At 39.8% G+C, this 22968-nt stretch overlaps 1 protein-coding gene across 5 annotated transcripts in view; it reads right to left on the bottom strand.

Moving 5' to 3' along the window:
• The window catches only part of lrch1 (leucine-rich repeats and calponin homology (CH) domain containing 1), an 81235-nt gene that overhangs the window by 21005 nt on the left and 37262 nt on the right, over positions 1–22968 (bottom strand). For 4 of the 5 annotated variants that reach the window (XM_047600085.1, XM_047600087.1, XM_047600088.1 and 1 more), the window contains exons 3-14: positions 22490–22616; positions 21186–21291; positions 14812–14948; positions 14365–14495; positions 9941–10028; positions 8797–8902; positions 7030–7145; positions 5100–5170; positions 4896–4982; positions 4667–4744; positions 3856–3892; positions 841–913 (exon numbers count right to left, since the gene is read on the bottom strand). In XM_047600085.1, the coding sequence (XP_047456041.1) occupies positions 841–913; positions 3856–3892; positions 4667–4744; positions 4896–4982; positions 5100–5170; positions 7030–7145; positions 8797–8902; positions 9941–10028; positions 14365–14495; positions 14812–14948; positions 21186–21291; positions 22490–22616 (1157 nt within the window). The remainder of the gene's footprint in view (positions 1–840; positions 914–3855; positions 3893–4666; positions 4745–4895; positions 4983–5099; positions 5171–7029; positions 7146–8796; positions 8903–9940; positions 10029–14364; positions 14496–14811; positions 14949–21185; positions 21292–22489; positions 22617–22968) is intronic. The other variant, XM_047600086.1, reaches the window with a different exon arrangement.

The following is a 22968-nucleotide window of genomic DNA, read 5'->3' as shown; positions in this document are numbered from 1 at the left end:
CACGAAAAAACAAATCCCAGCCCCCATCCCCAAAAGAAAAACACCAAAATCACCAGGAGAAAGATCCGGAAATATTGGTTTATAAAGAATCAATGAAGAAGGCATTGATTCAAATAGGCAGGCAGTCAGATCAGATGGGTTTGTGATTTTAACAGTCATGCGGGATAAATGAAAACAAAGAAATAAATAAACCAAAAAAAGTGGCAAATAAAAAAAACAGGTAAATCAGAAAATTTTGAAAGGAGGAATACAATGAAATGACAACACACAAACACAAAACAAAATAAAGATTAGTGGCATTTCACATTACACCTCGACATGCTGTTAGCATCAAGTTAGCATCATTCGGTTAGCAATGCTCTGCACACTGGTAACAGCTAGCAAACCCAAGCTGGATGGTTGCTGACTAAAAAAGGCCAAAAAAAAAAAAAAGAAGAAAAAAGCATGGGGTTGCATTTGACTAAGTGCACAGGCAGTGGCAACGAAGTTGTATTTAACATGACGTTCAGCTAATTATCAAGCCAATAGTTTGCCCGGATGCTATACGCGAACTGTGACTGAATCTATATTTTTAGCCAATATAAGTTTTGCAAATATAGGATGGTGCAAAATGTCTGCTTTCTCATCAATGTGGTTGGATTTTATGCTAAACTCTCACTTCAAGTGAGAGTCAGGTCGTTTCGTCAGGAAAGCAACATTGTGATCGGTGTATAGATTCCTACCAGAGTTACCTCATCACCATACTCTACTGATACTGAACAACCAGCATATTGAGAAGAACACAGTTTTTCCCACTTTTAGCCTGGAGACCTGGTAGTCCAGGTATCTGACCCAACTCACCAGATCGGGGCTTCAGTCCAAAGGGTGGGCTTGAGAAGGATGGAGGTCCGCCGGCTGAACATCTGTCATCTCGCTGCAGCAACAGAAAGAGACACGAGAATATGCGTTTTTATTTGATTCACTCAACAAATGCTGGAAAATCTCCAGTCCTGTGCTTCATGTACATTATTTTGTTAACACACAAAAACTCACAAATGACTCCAGAGAGATACAGACAGAAACTAGGGCTGTCAAATGAACACGCTGATAACTCAACTTAATTTGAATGTCACAATTTCTTTTGTAGTAGTCTGAGAAATCAATGAGCAGGAAGCAGCAGTAATGTTGTAGAAAGTAGCAGAAATCATTTTACTCTGCAGAAGGCAGTTGCATGTAAAATCAAAACTGCCAAGTATTGCAAAAAGAAACAGAAAAGTAAGCAGGAAGAACAATGGAAGACAACAATACTCCACAAAGTTCTTGTTTCTGTGTTTTGTCCTTTTATTTTCAATTATATTTAATCCTGTGATTCTCATGAATCTCATATCTCACGTTGGTAATACTAATACTATATTCATTCAAGTTACGTTTAGAAAAAAAAGTGAAGACAAAATTTAATTGTGAATTAACTTTGGATATCATGAGATTAATCGTGATTAAATACTTTTAATCTATTGACAGCCCTAATTGCATTTGCAAATATAGGTGAAAAATTAACATTAAAGCAGTTTGATAGCAGAAGCACTCTCTTCCGTGTGTCTTATGTTTCTGTGCTTTAAGACATTTAGTTAGCATATGGTATAGTATTTTTTTTTTTTTTTTTGCAAAGACGGTGGAATTAATCTAAAACAAATCTTGCAGGGCGAAGGTTTATAACATTGCAACTCTCAGACAGTACTGACTCTAAAACAATCAACACATAAAGACCCCAAATCACACATCAGCGGGTTCTGTAGATGAGACTTTCCACACTAACATGCAACACAGGCACCTGTCAATTTATTCAAACTGGTTGCAAAGAATGACGATTCGCACTGACACATAAACACATGTTCCCACTCTGTTCACATGTGCAACCAGCTGCCATATGAAATGAGACACATGTGAAAAGCTCAGGGTGGTTTGTCTGCCGGGTAACACAGTAAACTCACTGCAAACAGACACACAAGTAAGAGATGTTGTGTTGACGGCAGAAGCTCACTCTGAGGGGCTGGGGGCAGAGCCTACAACCAGTGGTCTGCTGCCACCTTTTTACCTGGATTGACATATGCCATTCATACTCCCGGCATGCAAGCTGGGCCTCAAACCTGGCCTTCTCTAGAATCATCTGTCTCTTCTTCTGGAACTCATAGCCACCTTCCTCCATGTGCTGCTATAGAACGCATCAAACGTTTAGGCTGTAAGTATTCTCTATCACTTACATACTTACAGACTTTAACATTTCTAGACAGAATACGTCAGGATCTACTTGAACTCTATCATGTTAGCAAGTATTCATTTACTAGAAAATGGTGTCTATCTGTAGACTCGAGGCACCTCAAAGTGGGCAGATCCAATAGCTAAATTAAAACACCGCTAATTATGAGATTGCGATAGTGTAATCATGTGAATATGAGAATAACATGTGGTGCTTAGCAATTTTCTCAAAGAAGACATTACAGTTATGGTGATTATGTTAATAGGCTTCATTTTCTCCTTCGTTTGAGATTAGCGCAGGGTATTTCACTAGGACCGTAATCTAACAGCTTTCACTACGCCGGCTTCTGTGAAATACCCCCCACAACAAAATTACACATTTATCTCCTTGTGATGTTTAGAAGTTAAGCAAGTATGTGAACTCCTGCCACAGGAAAATATATGCACTGAACAAAAATAATTATAAAAAATGTTGTGAAATGTTGAGATTTTGTTAACAGTGGACAGTGTCCTTCTGCCACATGACTGCTAGTCCCCTCCTTAAGCGTACCTGGTGGTGTCAGCGGGATCCTAAAGGCCGTTATACACTCCACGAGAAGCAAGAAGTTTGCTCTAGCTCCTCATTTGGGAGTTCTTGCAGCTAGTTCTTGACACATCAACAGGGCAGAATTTTTATCTCGTGTGGTCTCCAGCAACTATTTCGTCATTGGCCAGTTAATGTGAAAAAGCAGCCACTAGCAGGTCCCACATGCGAATATTCACAGTGTGACTGCTAATCTCTCCTGGGTAGAGATCATTGTGTGTACACACTGTGTGTAGGTTTACGCTGAATAAACAGCGTGATCCGACCGACCGCCTCTTCTCGTCTATCTCCCACATCTCCCACAATAATTAGTGCGTGTGACTAGTAAGCTGCAATGGGAGAGCCCTATAAGGATTTCCCCGGAGTCGGCACTCTGGAGTTTCTCGTGAAGTATAGATGACCTGGCCAGAACAAACTTGTTTCCTGTTCATGAGCCTCGGAAGCGAGACCAATTTCTTGCTTCTTGCGGAGCATCTAACAAGCTTCGGGGAGGTTTTCTTGCTTCTGCAGCACAACCTGGAACCTGTGGTTTCATTTCTATTATTGCAACATTACTAACATTATCTTTTTTTTTTGTCTCTGCATCATTTTGCAGATCCCTCCAGTTGGCTGTTTTCTAGCCTGTCCCAACTGGAGGTGGTTCCAAGCTGCAGAGATTCATTCTTGGATTTTAAGTCACAATGTGTAGGATTTCAAAATATTCTACTACAGAGCCCCAATACTATCAAAAGAAGAAAGTGACTACTCAACAGAAATGACTGCTCTTCCTGTGTAGTATTTTAAAGTGCAAGTGTTCAACAATCTATTTGACAATTGTCGGTTTTTCCAATAATTATACACTTTGCTAAACCAAGGTTTACCTCAAACATGCAATAAACATGCATCAAAATGCATAAGGAGCAAGTTTAATGCAACTTAATACTTGTTTTTCACAGTTTCAGTTCAATTCCAACTATAATCATCATATGCAGATGACAACCTGCTGTTTTGTGCTGTGTGTGCTAACTCTAAGCAAGAAATGATGCGCATCACTGTACCTTTGGTGTTGTGGAGCCATCATCACTGTCCTGCCAACTGGGAAGAAAGAGAAAGAGTTAAATAGAGGTCAAAATCAACTCTGCAGTGAATATGAATCACACTTATAATTACAACACTTGCAACTCAATTGTACCTCAACCAGAAATAAGTAAAATATACATAGAATAGAATATTTTTAGAGGTAGAGGACTATGAGTTAGTCCAGATTTCTGCAGCATGCATTATTTTCACCAGTAAGTGAACTTGTAATACAGTATAAAGTTTTAGTTTTGAATATTACCTACTGTTTGGATGTGAGATTTTAACCTGCAAGCCAACCAGACAAACACATATGCCTCTAACAGCATATGCATACTAAGAAAATGTCATTGAGCGCCCGTTATATGTTGCACTCCTCTGAGCAGGTTGTACATTTAACGTCACTGGGCTAGCACTAAACATGTTTGGTTAGCCCAATTTAACCTGCAGGTGTTTCTGAAGGTGGAGCACATAAATCCAAAGAAATTCATTCATGAAAATAGGTGTTTTTACTACTGATAGTCAGGTCAATGACAGCTAGCACTAATGAGCTCAAAGGAAAAGTCTGGAAACTTTCAGAGAAAAGACTGTTTGGCTTTAAGTGTTAGACAGCAGTAAATGAGACAACACTAACCAGGGGTTTTATTTATTTTTGTATTTCACTCCTACCAGAGAAAGTTCTCTCTTCTCCTTGGATTAATTCATGTGCTCGAAGTTGGGTCAAAAATGTATATTTTATATACTTGTATTTACAGGTAACAGGTGGTAAAGCACACATAAATGGTATCTTACCTGAGTGACTCATCCACTGTGACCAATTCCACTGGATAGAGCTGGACTCCAGACAGATCTTCATGCTCCGTGTTCACTCTGATCCACAGAAGATTGGGTTAAGCAGTTTTAACATGTTGCCAATGTTTCAGTTCATATTAACAGACTTTGCTTACTGAACACTGATGTCTGAAATGTGATGTTTGGTATCTTACTGGGAGTTTTTCAAAACTAACTAAACCTTTCTGACCTGCTGGGGTCCTGCAGCAGCTCCACGGCCTCTTTCAGCTGATTGATCATATCAATGTGGAGCTCTGTGCTCCTTGTGACCTTTGACCTGCAACCACAAAGACAATTATGATCAGTAAATATCCAAAAATGACAGCAAATCATAGTGGAAGTTACAAATGACAATAATACAATAAAAATAAACAATAAAAGCTGATGAACTTACTTTTGCTCAGCGGGCCAGTGTGAGTCTTCCTCTATCCTGAGGGGCTCGTCGAAGTCTGCCGGCGTCCGACCCTGAACACACAAACAAACACAAATGCACTTCAGCACCAGCTGCAGCTGTCACATGATCCACGGACCTCGCTCAGCCATTGGCCTAAGTGCAGAGACGTTACCACCGTCTCCCGCATACAATAACAACAGTGTAACATCAAGTCTTTTTCTCCTTTATCCGTTCCTTCAATCCTCCATTCTTCACTAGATTCTTCCAGAGGCTCAAACAAATAGAGGAAACATCACTATTTGGTGTTTATCTCTATGATTTTGTTGCATTTACTAGGGGTAACTCAGTGCATTTTTGGTTTTATTGGATTTATTGAGGTTATTTTTTAGGGTCTATATTTATTTTTGATGTATTTCATTCAATTGTATAATATTCTTATGTTTAAGGTTAAATGTAACCCATTGGTTAATAATAAATGGGTCAGTTTTTGTCATACCTACTGTTGCTGAGTACTGTTCTCTGTGTGAGTGATATCACTTGATCAAGCCTTTTCTAACATTCCACATCAAAAAATAAGTAATAAAAGTACATATGATTCGTGCTGATATTATATCATATCGATATCGGCCAAAATTCAAGGCTGCAATATCGATATTGTATCGGAAGTGAAAAAGTTGTACCAGGACAACCCTCACATTTACTTAATAAGAAAAGTTGTATGTGTGTAATGACAAAGAAAATATTCCAAGAAAACAAAACTCTGACGCTAAGAAACCCAAAAACAAAATGTTGTAGGTATTTACTTGAATTAAGTACCAGCAACTTGCACTATTGCTGTAATTGTCAAAAGAAAATGCACATAATTAAAAACATCTAAACCACTTTAAGTGGAGGTCAACCCGAAAGCCTGACAAAAACTGGGTGCATGCAACCACAGACAATACGGTTGGTGAAACTCAACATTTTAATTATTTTTGTGTTTTTGTGTTTCCAAATCGATCGAATGAATTAGAACGAGTTAGAAAAAGATTCATCCCCCGTACAGTTGTCATGAATCATGAAGGAGACTGTTGAAACCAAAACCATTTTTTGTACCAGGCTGGAAACCTGTTAAATAATGCTGTAATGTTGGGCTTTTTAACACAGGAGTCTATAGGGATTTGCTCCCTTTTGCAGCCAGCCTCAAGCAGCCACTCCATTAACAGCAGTTTTTTGCATTTCTGCATGGGCTTCATCGTTCAGACCCGGAGGTTGCTGCTTGGTCACAATACAAGAACTGGTACTGATAACAAATCGACTGACAGTCCAGTTTATCACTCTGTAGTCATGAACCAACATCATCAGGCTGCTCAGCTCTTTGTTTTGTGTCCAGTCCTTATTTGGTCACAGCTGAGACTCCACAGGCTCAGAGTGACGTAACCGTCTATATCAGGACACTCTCTGTACACTGTAAAACTGGAATAATAAGCTGTTAGGCCCCAACTTTGACTCTGTCCCAATCTACTACCAACACACGTTTGAAGGCATCTCAATAAAAATTAGAGACTGTATGAAACACGTGAGAGTCTGTGTACACTACACATATACAAAATTATTTATATAACATAAGACTATTTAGTTTGTTTAATAAAAGACCTTTGGTTGGGATTTGGCACTTTATCAAGGGGGCGGGGCTTGTTGTTGGGAAAGACTGAAATAAAACTAAATAAAAGTTGCATTAAATAATGTAAAGTGACAGTTTAGATTCCAGGAGCCCAAAATGACAAACAGTGCAATAAAGAAGCACAGAGAACATAACAGATTAACATAACTTCACTCTGAGTGTGCCATTATTCATTCATAAGAAGAGCATTTACTACATCAATCTTTGATTAGCACCGACTGCAGCCCTCAGAGAGGAGGTGGAGGAGCTCTGGCTGGGAGGACTTGCCTTGATGTAGCTGAGGAAGCACGGGCTGAGAGCAGAGTCTCGGAAATTGAGCTGGTCCTTCAGGGCTTCCGTAGGGCTCTCCTCAATCAGACGCACTGAGTCAGAGGTCGGGTCTGCTGAAATGGGGGAACAGTAAACTGTGACAGTCTTATACAGATGTTCATTATGTTTATGTAGAATATTTTCTGGTACAAAGTCAATTTGCATCTGTATGTGTAAAACTTGAGTTGACTACACAACTGTTGAGTAAGCCGAGTACCCGCCTGTGTATTACTACTAAAATGTTAAACGAGTTATCTGCACATTAAAGTTGAAGTGTAGAGAATATAAACATCAAAGGAGACGCAATATTGCAAATATTGCTCATTGCTGATTATTTGCTTTATTTAATCTCATGGTCACCATAACATGGCAGGTTAACTTCTGTCTGAAGTGTGGTTCATAAAATCACAGCATTTGTGGAGCGTCTATGACGTAAACCAGACTTCCAACCTGCTCAGGTTCACTCATGCAGGTTACTGTAATAATAACTTTATTTTCATATGATTGGTCAACCTGAGTCCCAATGCTCCTATAGAATCCAGAAGAATAATGTTGCTCTCATGTCTTAGAAACACTGGATTGTGTAGCCAGAAAGTTAGCCTCAATGGCTTTGTGTTGTGTATCTCCACTAGGGGTAAGTATGTAAGTATGCTCACATTTTTTAGATCTTATTTGTAATTTGCCCTACTTGTAATATATCTTTCATATTTAGTTTTATTTTTTTCCATTCACAGTCCAGCTATATGTGCACTGTTTGAATGTTGAATGTTTCTCTACTGCTGCTGCTAACAACGTGAATTTCCCCATTGTGGGATAAATAAAAGCTTATCTCATCTCATCTGATCAACCTAAACCACGTCCCTACAGCGTCATAACTTCTGTTTTAATGCTGGCTAGCAACGAAGCTGTCATACAGGAAGAAGAACAAACCAAACTCCCATGACTTAATGTCTGCTGTGAAGAACAACTTCAACCTGGAAAGTTAATTATTGTTATTGAAACAGATATTTCTAAATCATGCAGTGTGGATGTTAGGTGAGGTAAAAGTAGATCGGCATTCGCTACCATCAACCTACAAAAAGGAAGTCACAACTACCAGCACCTTGTGACACCAGTAAGAAGCAGCTGATCCCAGCGCTGCATTCAGAGATGAATGAATATAAAAAACAGATCAGACATAAGGTATTAGTCTAATCCAGAGAATAATGTTGAGTGTGAGAATCCAGATGCATCATCAGACACTTATATGACCTCATTCTCATGAGCGGGCACCTCCCTGCTGAGTGGATGTGCGGGACAAACTTTAAGCTTTCTAACCAAATGGATGGATGCATCACTGTGACTGCACAGCGCTTTAAGTACCAATAGGTAGGAAAGCATCATATAAATACTTCAGCATTTGTCACTCTTTTCACTCAGCTCTATGAATGTGACCCCTCATCTGTGCTAACCTAATTAAGGCTGATTGAAGTCTATTTAAACTGTGCGTCTGGGGAGCTGCTGCTGTTCTTTAATAGAGTTCAACAGCCCAGATTCCCTCAGACACATTCAGACACAGCCAGCGGGTTCCCTACAGAACCTCATCAGGCCACAGGTAGAGGAACGTGAGCCAGGCTTGAGAGGTTTGCCTGTGTGTCAGCAGACAGAACAGTGTTCGTCTACCACCACTACATCCTGCCCGCTGCTTGTATATGAGTGAGTGAGTGTGTGCGTTTGTTTGCGTACCTGTCAGGGAGCTGATGTGTTCACTGGAGTCGTCTTTGCTGATTCCCTCCTCCTCCGTGATGTGGCTCATCGGTACGTTGAGACTCAGGCTGTCTTCATCTGATGGCTGAAAACAAACAAGGATAAAAACCAACTGACTGACGAGCTCACCAACAAATTTATTAACTTAACAAATATTCACAATGCACATTTGTTGTTTTCTTTGTTCTATTATTATAACATGAATACAATTATTGTTTAAAGAGCCAGTGAGCAAAAGAAAAAAAATGATTGCATTTTTGTCATCTTCTTTTTAAGCAGCCATCATGTTAATTAAAAATAAATACATTTAAACATGCCCTCACGTACAGTCTACATTCTCATTTTTTTATACTTCGACTTTAGGCTTATTTTCATACAGTTTATACAGTGAAGGTTATGCTGAGCACTCAAATTAAGTTCCCTTCACACAACTGAAATAAACTTTATTCTAAGCAAAGAAAATAAATAAATGAAATAGTGAGTAAAAGTAAGAGGTGAATTTTTTGCTTGTTGCTGAAATGATACTAACGTGTGATGAATTTTGTCTGTAAAACATTCATTTATCTGTCTGAGAAATTTCAATTATAAAATTATTATCCATTTCGCAATAAAAATATATAATTATTAATCATCAATCTAAATTGTTACCAATTAACTTTCAGTCTGACCTGCTCTTTTGAAATAACAGCTGTAATACAAACAAGACATTTTTCAGTAGTTGCATTTATGAATAGAATTATAGTGTCTTCTTCAAACATGCTTTCTAGTCATTTCTATAATTAGAATGAAGAGGTCAGACAACACAGAAGACCATCAGGGAATGAAACGATTAAAACATCTGAGTTTTCCTTTGCAGATCCAGCAGCAAGCGAGCGACTCCTAAAATAATCCATCTTTTAATGTCACTACACTCAGAGAGCGACACTGAAGAGACGTCTGGCTGCAAAAGTAACTGTAGTAGGAAAAAGAGCTCAATCCATAACATAACACCATTGTTTACGGGTCAAACCAGAGGCTGATATTAATTATGAGAAATACATGCATACCTGCACATAAACACACAGCTATTTGAACATGAACAATACAGGGAAAGTACACACAAACACACACACTGTCTCAGTACCTCAGTGGCAGACAGTCTCTTGTCTCCGTTGTCGCTGCCGACGCCCGAGTCGCTGTCCTGCTTCTTCTGCTGCTCCATGTCCTCCACACTGCAGACACACGACACAGGTCACACACCTGACACACACACAGGAGGTGCATGCATGTGTGTGTGTGTGCGGGGCGAGAGATCCGCAGAGGAAAAGAGAATGAGCCTGCCTATCTCCCTCTCCCTCACTACCTCCCTCAGGCTGCGTTCACACTGCTGAGTAAATCAGAATTTCCTGCACGCCTGATTTCTGATTCTTTCTCACGAGTTTGACTGTGGACGATGTCGCTCTGAACGAGACGCCTTCCTGCACCCTCTGAAGGAGACAGGTTTCTGTGGGGCTCACTAATTTATTTACCATATTTATCTACCTTTACACTAGGGCTGGGAAATGTATCCTCAGATCAAATAAAAAAAAACCTTCAGATTCAGAAAACTTTGACTGTATTGAGTAGCAATACACCATATAAATCCATCAGGCATAACATTATGACCACCTTCCTCATATTGTCTAGGTCTCCCTCGTGCCTCCAAAACAGTTGTGACTCATCAGAGAATGGATGAATCTGAGGGTGTCCTGTGGTGTCTGGTAACACAATGTTATTAGGTTGAGGGGAGGGGTCTCTGAGCATCATCCCACAGATACTTGATCAGGTTGGGATCTAGTGAGTTTGGAGGCCAGGTCAACACCTTGTGCTGATCTTCACGTTTTCTGAGTTGTTCCTAAACCGCTTTTGTGTTTGTCTGTGTCAGGCTGTATCCTGCTTCATCCCAGGACTAGTCTCTCAAGAGACTATAATGGAGATGGATGGATAGATAGATGGATGGATGCTTTATTAATCTTAAACTGGGAAATTTCACAAAGATCTAAAACGTGGTGCATGTGGAAAGAGGATCACTGAATTGAATTGAATAAGTAGTGAAACCCAGCAAATTACAAAAAGATTCATGGGGGCTAAAAATACACAGCCCTCATTGTTTTATTCTGGTGGGGCACCTGCAGAGAAACACTTCCTCCTGCTGGACGGGAAACCAAGCCTCACTGCGCTCCAACTGTTACCTGGTTTTTCTTTCAGGTCGTTGTGCTAATGGAGTTTTAAAAATAGCATCAATCTGTTCTCGGCCTCCTCTGAAGTGAGACACGCAACAACATCCAGAGACATTCATCTTCAGAGAGTGGTGTAAATTAAAACAGCAGTTCCCTGGCATCGCATGTCTGGGCTCTTAGTGACAAAGAGGACCAAAGTGAGAGGAAGAGAGATGAGCAGAGAGGTGGGAAAATGAACTGATGGATGGATGTCTTGTTCTTGTAAGAAGGTTTTAGAGAAAGAGAAAAGATAAATCAGATGAAGTTAAACCTCTGAGGAGACGTGAAGAAGAGACAGAAAGGAATACGTAAAGGCATTGAAAGAATGTAGACAAAGGAGAAATCGTAAAAAAAATATCCTAGTTAGCTTCTCTGTGAAGCTGCAAACTTGGTGTGTCGTTTGGTTTCCATCAGATAAATGTCTATAACGGCTGGAGTAAAATGGTCTTGTTCAAATCATTTTTAAATATTTATTTTACATCTTCGGAGAGAATGGACATTATACTGGCCAGAATATGGGACTTAAAGGTAAAATCTAGTAATGAAAATGTAGTAGGTCTGGATAATTCCAGATTCATCACATGTAGGATTGCTGTTTTCATATTCAATCCAAATCCAGCTGGTTAACCATGAAAGAAAAAACTGAACTTCCCAAAGAAAACATTTATTCCAACTCTTTCTCATAATAACGCATTTAACACATTTCTTAATGTGTGTTTGGTCTGGTGTAGCAAGAGTTCATTCTCGTCAGAACAGAAATCTGGTAACCTGCCATTTGGATTTCATTATGAGACTATTTAAACTGATAGAGAGGGAAAAAATAACCTCTACACGCAACGGGACAATCCTCCAACCAATCAGAGCTATTTCTTTGGTAAACAAATTCAACTCCAGTGTGCTCAGATGATGTGTATGCCTACAGTCGCTCTTCTGTCCATCACCACTAAAGTCCCGTCCAAGTGAATTGATTGGCTCATTAGATCTTTGCCAGAGTATAATCAGTTCCCAGACTTCAGGCCAAATTTCTGCTGCTCAATGATCCATTTCAAATGTTATGGTTTACCTAGTCGACAAAGTAATCGACTAAAGATTTAAGCAGTGTGGACCTAAATACGAAAGATACTGTCTACTATATTTTGCCAATAATTAGCATACATAGAGTATGATTTAACTTTAGTGGCTTGTGTCAATTATAATTGGAAATGCAATTGCTTCCACTCACTTAATGAACAATGCTCCAACCTGGCTACCTGTTATATTCTCATACAGTCATCATCAACTACATCTTGCGTCTGTATCTATGACAGAAGTTTATTTATCTGTTTCTCCTGTTCTTCTTCTCTCTCTATCTTCTCTGTTTCTACCCTGCTGGCCTTCAGCAGATGGTTCCTCCATATGAGCTGGGTTCCTCTCAAAGTTTCTTCCTCTTAAAAGGGAGTTTTTCCTGCCACTGTCGCCCTCAGGCTGCTCTGGAGCTTTCAGTTCAGGTTTTGTAAAGTATCTTGGCACCATTTGGATTTTAACGGTATAATATTGACGGTATAAATTGACCTGAACCATTTTTCTGTTCAAAGAATTTGCACAATTTTGATGACTGGTTTTGTATAATGGAAACAATGGGGTAAAAAGCTGAGGAAAATAAAATAATGACCGTTCAAATATAGGATGATAAAGGATGTGTAGGTACTATAGGGAACGTGAGTGTTTTCTACTAGAGAACAGAAACCTGCCCACACGTCGGGAGTGTTTTACGTGGGCGGACACTACAGGGATCAACTTTCTTTCTTTGCTGACTCTCAGCTGAGCGACAGAAACAAAAAGCCTACTGCATCAGATTCTCTAACACTCCATCCTTAATTAATCATTTACCGTTTTATTCCTCCATTTTCAACATATGTGGATGTCTCATCTGACACACTGATTGACTGGATTTTGCTGAACTTCTCAGTGAACTCCGGTGATAGCAGACAGGCCGTCAGCGTGACCCAGCAGGGCGCCGGAGGACGGATCGGTTTCAGCCGACTAATGGAGCGCTTGGCTCCTAACTGAGAAACTGAGGAAGCTCAGATCACAGGCTGCACTTCTGTTCCAGCTAATAGTTTATATCCCTGCACAGAGTGGGATGTACAGAACAAAATAAACTACTCTGAGGTGACGTAATGTGCTTCTGGCAGCTATGCTGGAGGTCCTCAGCTCTGAACAAGTAACAGCATTTATAAATAATACAGTGAACTTGTGATTATTTCCCCCCCAAACTTGATATTGTTAGAGGTCAATAGTAGTTTTGATTGTATACTGTGTTGTAGACTGTGTACTTGGTTGTATTCAAGTTGACAAATGAACGGTCAAATAATTTAAAATATCATTCATTTATTCTAAATAAGGCTATGTTTTGAGACTGTCATCCAAAAGAACTCCACTTTTAGGTGATGACCAAAAGCAGCCGCTGATTGACTGGTTGTTTGACATATGAAGCAAACCCAGAGCTCCCCAGACGTTTACCACAAGTAAACGCTGTCACCAAATTTGCCAAGCTGATAGCTCAAAGCGTTGGCTGAGCCCAGAGAAGAAGAGGTTCCTCTAGCCTGAATTAGCCAAACTCATGAGTTATCAAAACATTTGGATTTTATTATGAGGTATATTTTAACCAATGCAAAGACAAAGTAGCGTTGAACGGAACTGGATAATTTACGAACAATTACATTTGGTTGTAAATAAATGCAACTCCACGGCACACAGCTGACATTATAGGCTACGTCTTAATTCAGTCCATTGCTAACTAAAGCCCCGCCCCCAAACATCTTCCTGGCCTGTAAGCGTTCGGGCAGCTCCAGACCGACTTCACCGCCACAAACAAATGTTCGACACTATGTTCCATGCAATAGCAACAATCTTTATATTATTATCGTTTAATTCAGAAACATTTAGGGTGGGGAATTTACTAGAGGGTTACTGCAGCAACTACATTCTCACAAATCCCTTAGTAAGCAACATTCAACTACAAAAAATATGTTAATGTTAAAAATTAGCCAGACAGTTTTGCACCAATGTGCCTCAGTTTCGGGGTTGTATTAGAGAAACAATACTGTCACCATTAATTCAGAGTTGAAATTGAAACACTATCCTCTACCATATTAACTTTGCATGCTAACAAAAGACACCATTCACACCAGATCTTTTTTTAACAGAAGAATATTAGAAAGGCAAATACTGTGACGGTAACAAGGAGGGAATGGAAAGGTGGTTGCAGCAGTAGAAGCAGAACACATGGAGGAGACGACGCAGGAGTGAAGTTACTTAAGTGACTGACCTGCCAGTGGTGGGCCGTGATAGGCTGAGGCGCTCGATGACAGGCAGGTAGAGAGAGTCGGGCATCTTCTCACTGCGACACGCCTCAATGCTCAGGTACTTGAATATGTGAACTTTACCCTTTAAACAAATCTGAAACAAGAGAAACAAAATATTCATATCAGGAAGCGAAAGATCTGCTCTGTGTTGGTATTCACACAGGCATCAACCTGACCGCTCAGTCACTGAAATACTTTGGAGATTTTTCAGTTCTGTCGAGGCATTCTGTGGGATACATTAAAGATTATCTCACAACTTTTTAATAGCTAAGAGTTTTTTTTAGTGAGTAAAGATTGCAAAAAGGGTAGGATTAGGCACTTTGGTGAGATGGTTGGGATAAAGGGTTATCAAGTTCCTCAGTGAAAGGAGACACAAGTCTGTGTGTGTGTGTGTGTGTTTGTGTATATACCTGCGCAGGTGGGCTCTGCAGAGGGTTGTTTTCTAACTGGAGTGACTGGAGCTGTTTCATTTTCCGGTAACACACCGGGATGGTGGAGACTTTGTTGCAGGAGAAATCAAACTTTACCAGAGGAAGGTCAGCCAGGTCTGCAGAGAAACACAGAAACACAGAGTTTAGAGAGAGAGACAATCATTTCTAAGAAATAAAGTGAGGATTGTGTTTAGTTTGGCTACTAAACACTATATGGAAGAGACTTTAATTAAATGGAGAGAATGGATTATCTGTAGATTTAATGTCGCAAGACTAAAGAGTTTTACCGTTTAAAAAAAATAAAAAAAATCAAAGATCCTCCAATGTCCTAAAAGCAGAAATAGACCAGGAACAGACTGAATAATTTGCCCTTCCTGCAAAAAATGTCCAATTTCAGTTAACTTCCTAACGACCACAACATTAGGACCACTGACAGAACAAGTACATAACACTGACCATCTTCGACAAAACAATGTTCTGCTGGGAAACTTTTCCCCATCATCTGGCATTTGTGTGGTTGTTACTTAGACATGTACCACCCACCCAGACCAGTTATGCCTGACTGGTGTATATACTGTGTAGAAACCACTAAAGACCAAGGTTCTAAATTGTTAGCATAATTGCCCAAGTCATTTTTTGACTTACTGTTACAGTATCCATGAAAAATACCAATGTTGTTTCCCAAATACACTAAAATATGACTTAGGCAATTATGCTATCGGGTTAACGAAATACTGTAACATGATGGAGTTAATGGATGCGCAGACACCTTGTCGTGCAGTGACGTTTTATAATCATCACACACTATACTGACAAGACTAGTTCACATAATTTTTAAAACATGGCAGCCATAAAACAGACTCATACTGAGAACATCCAGTGAGAGTTCAAGTCTACTGAGTAATTTCTAGTGAATTGCACAGACACAAACACACATTCACATGGCTCAAACCGCCAAAATGTTTCCCATCAGATAGAACAATGTAGCCATTCTTGTTATTTTCAGGCAAGGTTTGTAATTGTTCACAGACTGACTGTTTCTGACTGAACTTCATCCAACATTAAATCTAAAATACCTGGAAAACCTGCAACGCCTTTTTTAATCATGCTCAATTGGAGGCTAGTTTAATAACTAGCTATAGTTACGGTCAGTGAAGAACCCTTCAGGCACAAGACTGATCAGACACTGAAGGTGAACAATAAAAATATTTATAAAATAAAAAAATTTATACAGTGAAACTTCTTTCAGACAAATAACAACAGTGAAACACATTTTTGTATTTATTTGTTATTTACTAGAGAACAGACAGCCTGAATTTAGCTAAAGCCTTTTTACACGTCTAAAGCAGTCCTGGCATTTTTTGCACATTGCCTAGAGAAGCTGTGCTTGAGAACCCAAATATCTGAGTGAGTCAGACCGGACATTAAACAGACTTTACCCTGCCAAAAATAAATAAAAAGTCTGTGTGTGATTAGAGCAGCTAATTGTCTGGAGGATTTGGAAGAGAGTGGGAAAGTTGATGATCTCGATGACATTGTCCAGAGCGGAGCTGCTTTGTACTGCTTTCCTGAATAATTCTTTTTATTCTTCACTGATTTTGACACACTGCTAAACACAAGTCGTCATTATTGTTGACTCTTTGTTCACCTTCTGAACACTCAACCAAATGGTTAGTGAGTAGTATCTGCAGTGAAAAAGTCAGGAAAACGTCCAGAACTAGAACAGTTTCCAGACCAAGTTTCACTAAAATTTTTTAAATTCCATTCGCATTGTTCACATTGGCTAGCAGGCTGTTACATACTCTACTGGTAGTGAGAAGTTTGTTCCTGCTCCTAGTTTGGGAGTTCTTGCTGCTTATTCTCGACACACCAGCCAGGCAGAACTTTTTGACTCTTATGTTGTCCGGCATCTATTCTGTGTTTGGTCAGATATTGGAAGTGGCTATGGTCAATACGAAAAAGTGGAAATGTTAGCAGCCACCCTGTGAGTTCTCAGATGCTAATATTCACAGTGTGACTACTAACCTCTCCTGGGTAGAGATGATGGATACTGTCGTCAAAACGACTGGAAGGCATCTGAAAGTGTGTCCCTTCGTCCATCTCCCACAATGCCTAGCGCGTGTGACTAGTAAGCTGCAGCAGGAGAGACCTAGAGTTCAGAACTCCAGAGTTTTTCATGGAGGATAAATGACCTGGCCAGAACAAACTTTGTTCTTGTTCTCGTAGCTCTAGGAACAATAATCTGTTGGTTACATAAATAACCCTAGCTCTGTGCTTTTTAACAAAGACTAACAATGAACTGAAATTTATTCCTCTTGAATGCACCATTAACACCAATTAAAAAGGCAGCTTTGGATTTCTCTCAGATTAATACATTTATCTGTTAGTTTCAGCAGTGAGAACTTGTGATCAACACTTTTAGCATTTTAAGACATTATAAAGGTGAAAAACATTACCCAGCAGTAGTATTCCTTTCAGTACTTTAATGTCAGTTAGTTCAACGATGCAAAACAGTGTGATTTTCATTCCTGACTTTTATAGATGCATGATTCTTTCAGCCTTGAGCTTCTCAGACTGATGTGTGGTGGACCCCAACAGTGGGTTTGTGGATTGAAACCATTTAGAGAATCATATCTTGCAGACTGCTAATGATGCATTGCTGAGTTGCCCATCAATTCCTACAAAAGTGATCATTACCGACACTTTTTGACAGTTTCTTATAATTGGAACCACTTGTAGGCGGAAATAACATCGCCCAAGCAGCCACGATGGAGAGAGAGCGGTGACACCAGAAAGCATTCCTCTGGTTACTGGATAAAAAAAATTAAAAAAAAATCATAAAAAACTGTATCCAATCAAGTGTTTAGAGTTACGCTGCATTAAAGACACAAAAAGAACATTTATTTTGAAGCAGGCTGACAGTAAAAGGCTGCATCACTGTGTTAACATGCTAACAAGGACAACAATAAGCACGATTCCTCTGATTTCCTTGCAGGAATATTTACATATTTTCAACTAAGATTTCAAATTTTCATCCAACCGGTGCTCAGTGTTGGCAGAAGACCTGAATTGAGTTGAATTATTAGTGATTAGTTTTGTTCTAGGTCAGAAGGAAAAAAAAAAAACTTTTAACGTAAAACACTTTTACATTAAAAAAACAGTGGTTTTTGAAACATATACAGAACCCAGAGTTGGAGCCCAATATCTTCAAGGAGTTAATTCAGATATGCACTACAGAACAATGAAAACAAACTGTTTAAATCTTTTGTAAACATCTGAGGACTGGACTGATATGGTCTACTTACTTTTGTTAATTGTTCCTCTTATTCTTTGTATTTTGTTTTAAAGTCAATGTTCAAATTTATGGCCAAGTGTTGGATGAATATACCAAGATATAAGGCAGGACTGACCTGAGGTCTTTTAAGATTCAAAACTACACCACTTATTTTTCTTTTTACATAATTCAAACAAACGTAAATGTTTTTCTTTTAGGAATCGTCCATCCATCTGTTATCGATTACTACTCATCACCTCTGGAGAAATGATTCTCGACTGGTGGGTTGCGACCCAAGAGTGGGTCGCAGATGTGTTTTCAGTGGGAAATCAACTGTGTCATCGATTCACACTCCTTAACAGTAGGTGGCAGTAGGTGGTGGGTGATACCTGCCATTTTGTTTACATTTTGCTAATGCTAATTTAGCATGTATGACACAGATTATATGAAATATGGATTTTCATGACAACTCCAGATTTTTTGCATTTGTTTTAGAGCAAAGGAGAACAAGTAGATTAATGAATTTACATTCATTAAAGATTTCAAAACTACACCACTTATTTCTCTTTTTACATATTACCTCTCTTTTCTACCTATTACCATTCAACCTCTATAGCAACGGCTGTCTTGTTTTAGTTCAGAGGGAATGTAGAGCCCAATTTGAAGCAGCACATGATGACAACTAAATGTTTCCCTTTGTTATACAATTACAAGTACATAATGAAGTTTCCTTTTTAAGATAAATAAGGGCTATTTTAGTGCACTGCCATCCACAGTTCAGTTCTGGGTCGCAATGCCGTGTCATGTCCACAGATCTTACTAAAACAATCTGATCCTAGTGGACAAATTATGAATAGCAGTCAGTATTACTGAAATAATTTGGGCCTGATTAACCCAACAGAAGCATGTCAGTGAAATATGGAGATTAACAACCATTTTTGGAAAAGCTCCATTAACAATAATCAGCTGATTATCAAGTGATTCTGAACGCTGTCAGATGTTAAGGTGATTTCTGCAGTCTCACAGGATAGCTGCAAAATGATCTGGTTTGTGTTTAACGTGAACTGCATTTAGGAGTGAAGAGAGCAGCCTGGAATTAAATCAACGCTTCTGATTTTGCCACCCGGAGCTTGGACCTCTTAAGAAACCCTCAAACAGTCACGGTGGTCTTATCTCTGAGCGGCGATGAAGTCTGCACAAGCTCCACAGATATTAAATCAAAAACAACATCCCTCCCTTTGTTGGGGCTGCCGTCCAGTCTGCCTGGTCCAAGCCTCCCTGTTGCTGTGGCATTAAGCTGCTGAGCCAGTTGAAAGCCCATAAATCAATCCAGTAGACCAGATCCAGGAGTCATAACAGTGAGGGACAAGCATATGCCAAGACAGGAAAATAAAGCTGTAAATCCAGACTTAGTGGATGAGCTGAGGTGCAGGGGTAAAGCTGAATGATCCAGAAAACAGCGTGGATCATTTTGATTGACTACCCACAGGCCTGACTCTGTGTCTTAACAGTCTGTTCATCAAAGACCTACCACCATGTTGGACCACTGACAGCAGACAAGCGTTTTAATGCTCCAACTTCACTTATAGACATCAATAACGTCTACATTTCTGTGTAGTTTTTCCATCTTGTCCTAAAATAGAAACAAGTAATTCCACCGCAGTCTAATGCCTCCAACAACCCGTCACATTACTTCCTTGTTTGTCCAGACTGAAGGAATTTTTTGTGGAAAATTATGATCTCACAGTGACTTTTAAGCACTACACTAAAACGATCAGCCATAACATTATGACCACTGACAGGAGAAGTAAATAACATCGACCATCTTGTGGCAATTCAGTGTTCTGCTGGGAAACCTTTGGACTTGGTATTCTGAGACACACAAAAACACTTTAGGAACAACAAGTATCTGTGGGATGATCCACAGAGGCCCCTCCCCTCAACACATAGGACCCAAAGGCCCCCACTAACAACATCCTGTTACCAGACACCACAGGACACCCTCAGAAGACCCATGTCCATTCTCTGATGGACCTGACCTACACAATAGTACGAAGGTGGTCCTAATGTTATGCTTCAGTTCTTATTCCTTTTCCTTTACGTTTGATTTGATTGACTATAGCAAACCAGCTTGCAGCTGCACTGTTGCCACGTATCAGACTTTGTTTTCATCCGCTTCCATGTGAGTTCATATTAAGGCGAAACATTCAATCCTCCATGATCTGACTTCCATGACCTGGTGCGCAATGCTAATATTTTCAAATCCTGTAGTAGTGTGTGCATGTGTGAGATTAGAGAACAATAGCTAGCGTAGCCAAGCTCAATTCTTATCAGGATATGAGTCTGGTAACACACTATTTGGATTTCACTAGGGTTATGTTTTCAGTAACTTCAGTAACAAATTCTAATCTCAACTGAACATTTGTGCCAAATTTTACAGAAACTCCCTCAATTTGTTTCTGAGATTTCAAGTTGATTAATCAATAATCAAAATAGTTTCTAGTAGCAGCCAAATATAATCAACTCCTCATCAGGTTTTGGAATCACATTCTACACAGAGAACTCTCTTATTAATTCTAAAAAGCCCTTTCTTTCCAGTTGCCCTGGTGATTTTAACTGGCCTCCCTCCAGCCTCAGCCTATCAGCAGTCAGTCAGTCAGACTGGGCGGTGTCTCTCCAGACTCTTGTGGTTGTCACTCATTTCTGTGTCACCGTTCGTCTTTTCAGACCTTCAGGGACTGGAGGTCGCCCTTCGGTCACACTGAGGGTTAAGTATATTTTGGGATGGGTGTGGCAGTGCATACGGAGGGCTCTGTGGCCTCAGATGAACCTTGAAAGTCATGCTTTACAATAACACTCAACAGAAATAGCAGGACGGTCTAAAATGAAATTCTTGCCGACACAGTGCAGACGTATGAAAGAGAATAATGATCAGGAAGGTTAAATCGAGGCTTAAGAGAACATAGGTGTCAGTTTGATCTAGATTACAAACTTAAAGCTAACTAATAATATCCACACAAAATCTCCAAAAAGAAATAAAAATTGGAGAACAAAGGTCCGTTTTTTAACATGAACTCACCCTCTGGCAGGACACAGAGAAGATTTCGGCGTACGTTGAGTTCACGCAGGGCTTTGAGTTTGCCGATGTGACGAGGAAGAGCCGTGATCTCGTTGCAGCTGATGTCCTGCAGAAGGCAAAACAGGAAACAGTAATACGTTAGAAAATGACATGCAAATTGAAAAGAGAGAACAATTATGACAAAATATGTTGTCACATTTTAAATATTTCCTGAGGAATCTGATCTGATTTAGGGGAGGATTATGTTCCCTTTGGTAAACTAACCCTGGCCTCAGGCTACAGGATTTATCCCCAAATCCTCTCAAGAAAACCGATGGACAAATCCAGTCCACGCTCTGCTTGGTACCAAGGTTTGGCCCAAATTATCTGGTAACGAGAGGCATTTTTAAATCTCTCAAGCTCTATATATTTACATATGTCCTGTCAATAGTAATAATGTTACGCCTGATCAGTGTAGATTAACATAACATTGCATGCTATAATTGACAGAGTATAAAACTAAAAAGTTACAATGTTTCTAACTACATCCCCAAAAATGAAAGCTTTTACAAAGTTATAGCAATTTCTTCTGCTGCTGCTTATTTATTTTTTCCCGTTAGTTTTGGCTGGGAAGCAAGCTTGCAGGTGCATTACCGCCACCTACTGGACTGGAGTAGTAGATTTAGAACAAGGTTATGGACTGCTTCTTAATGAACCTGAGGTGGTGAATTCAATGAGCCCTGACTTGGCACAATAATCCAAATATTATCCTGTCTATCTGAGGTTTGAGATTAGAGAGAAGAACGTGACAGAACAAGCAGGATTTGAACGCTACTGTAGTTTGCAGCTTTACACATTCTTTCGAACTTATGCTTCTCTTGATCAGATCAGCAGGATCTGATTTTCTCTGCACACAAAATTCAGTTTTCACATCAAACTAAAATGTAAAGTACAGTATCAAACAGTATTCCTTAGAATGTGTAACATATGTTTTTGGGCACGAGTTCGGTTCGGGTCTGTGGGTGACAAAAAAGCCTGTGAGCCACAGAACACAAAGATGCCTTTAAATTACTGGAGGGGCAGTCTGTTTGTACATCAACAGTCAGTAATTGTGGAGGTAATTACTACAGACGGGGTTAAAAAAGAACCCACACGTGCTCTCCAGACTGCATGGAATCAGCGACCGGTGCAGTGGGGCTAAAGACATTAACACACAGATGTACTGTACAAACACAAAGTAGAGTTGTTAAGTTGTTGCGCACTCCAGAGCGCAACACACAAGCAGCTACCTAACAAAGTGACGCATACAGAGTAAACACACTTACCAGCTCCATGAGGCTGTGCAGCTGTCCGATGGTCTCGGGCAGGCTGACCAGCTTGTTGTTGCTGGCGTTCAGGACCCTCAGAGGTAAACCACAGAGGCAGGCCGGCAGAGAGCCCAACTGGTTACGACTGGAAAACAGACAATCATAGAGAGGAGATACATTATTGTTGTTAAGGTTAAGGTTAAGGTTTGAACATCAAAAATGGACGCAAACATCATCACACGTGCATTATTTAGAACATGCAGTGTGATTTACCAAAGCTGAAACTGACTGCGGTGACTTTTTTGCGTTTGAACGAATGGCTGAAGTTATTGTTGTGGGGAGGAGGCACAATGAAAGGCAACAGAGAGAACGAATCTTATCTGCTCATTTTTGGACAGGCAGAGACATAGCTCCCATCCAACAATGCTATTTTGGAGACACCCGTTTTATTTGCTGAGGTTTTATTATGAGCCATTTTTTCCTTCGTTCTTCTTATG

Source organism: Mugil cephalus, chromosome 12 (genome assembly GCF_022458985.1).
Source record: "Mugil cephalus isolate CIBA_MC_2020 chromosome 12, CIBA_Mcephalus_1.1, whole genome shotgun sequence".
In the NCBI taxonomy this organism is placed as follows: domain Eukaryota; kingdom Metazoa; phylum Chordata; class Actinopteri; order Mugiliformes; family Mugilidae; genus Mugil; species Mugil cephalus.
Note: the sequence above shows the minus strand (reverse complement) of the source record. Positions and strands in the feature narration are given on the sequence as shown.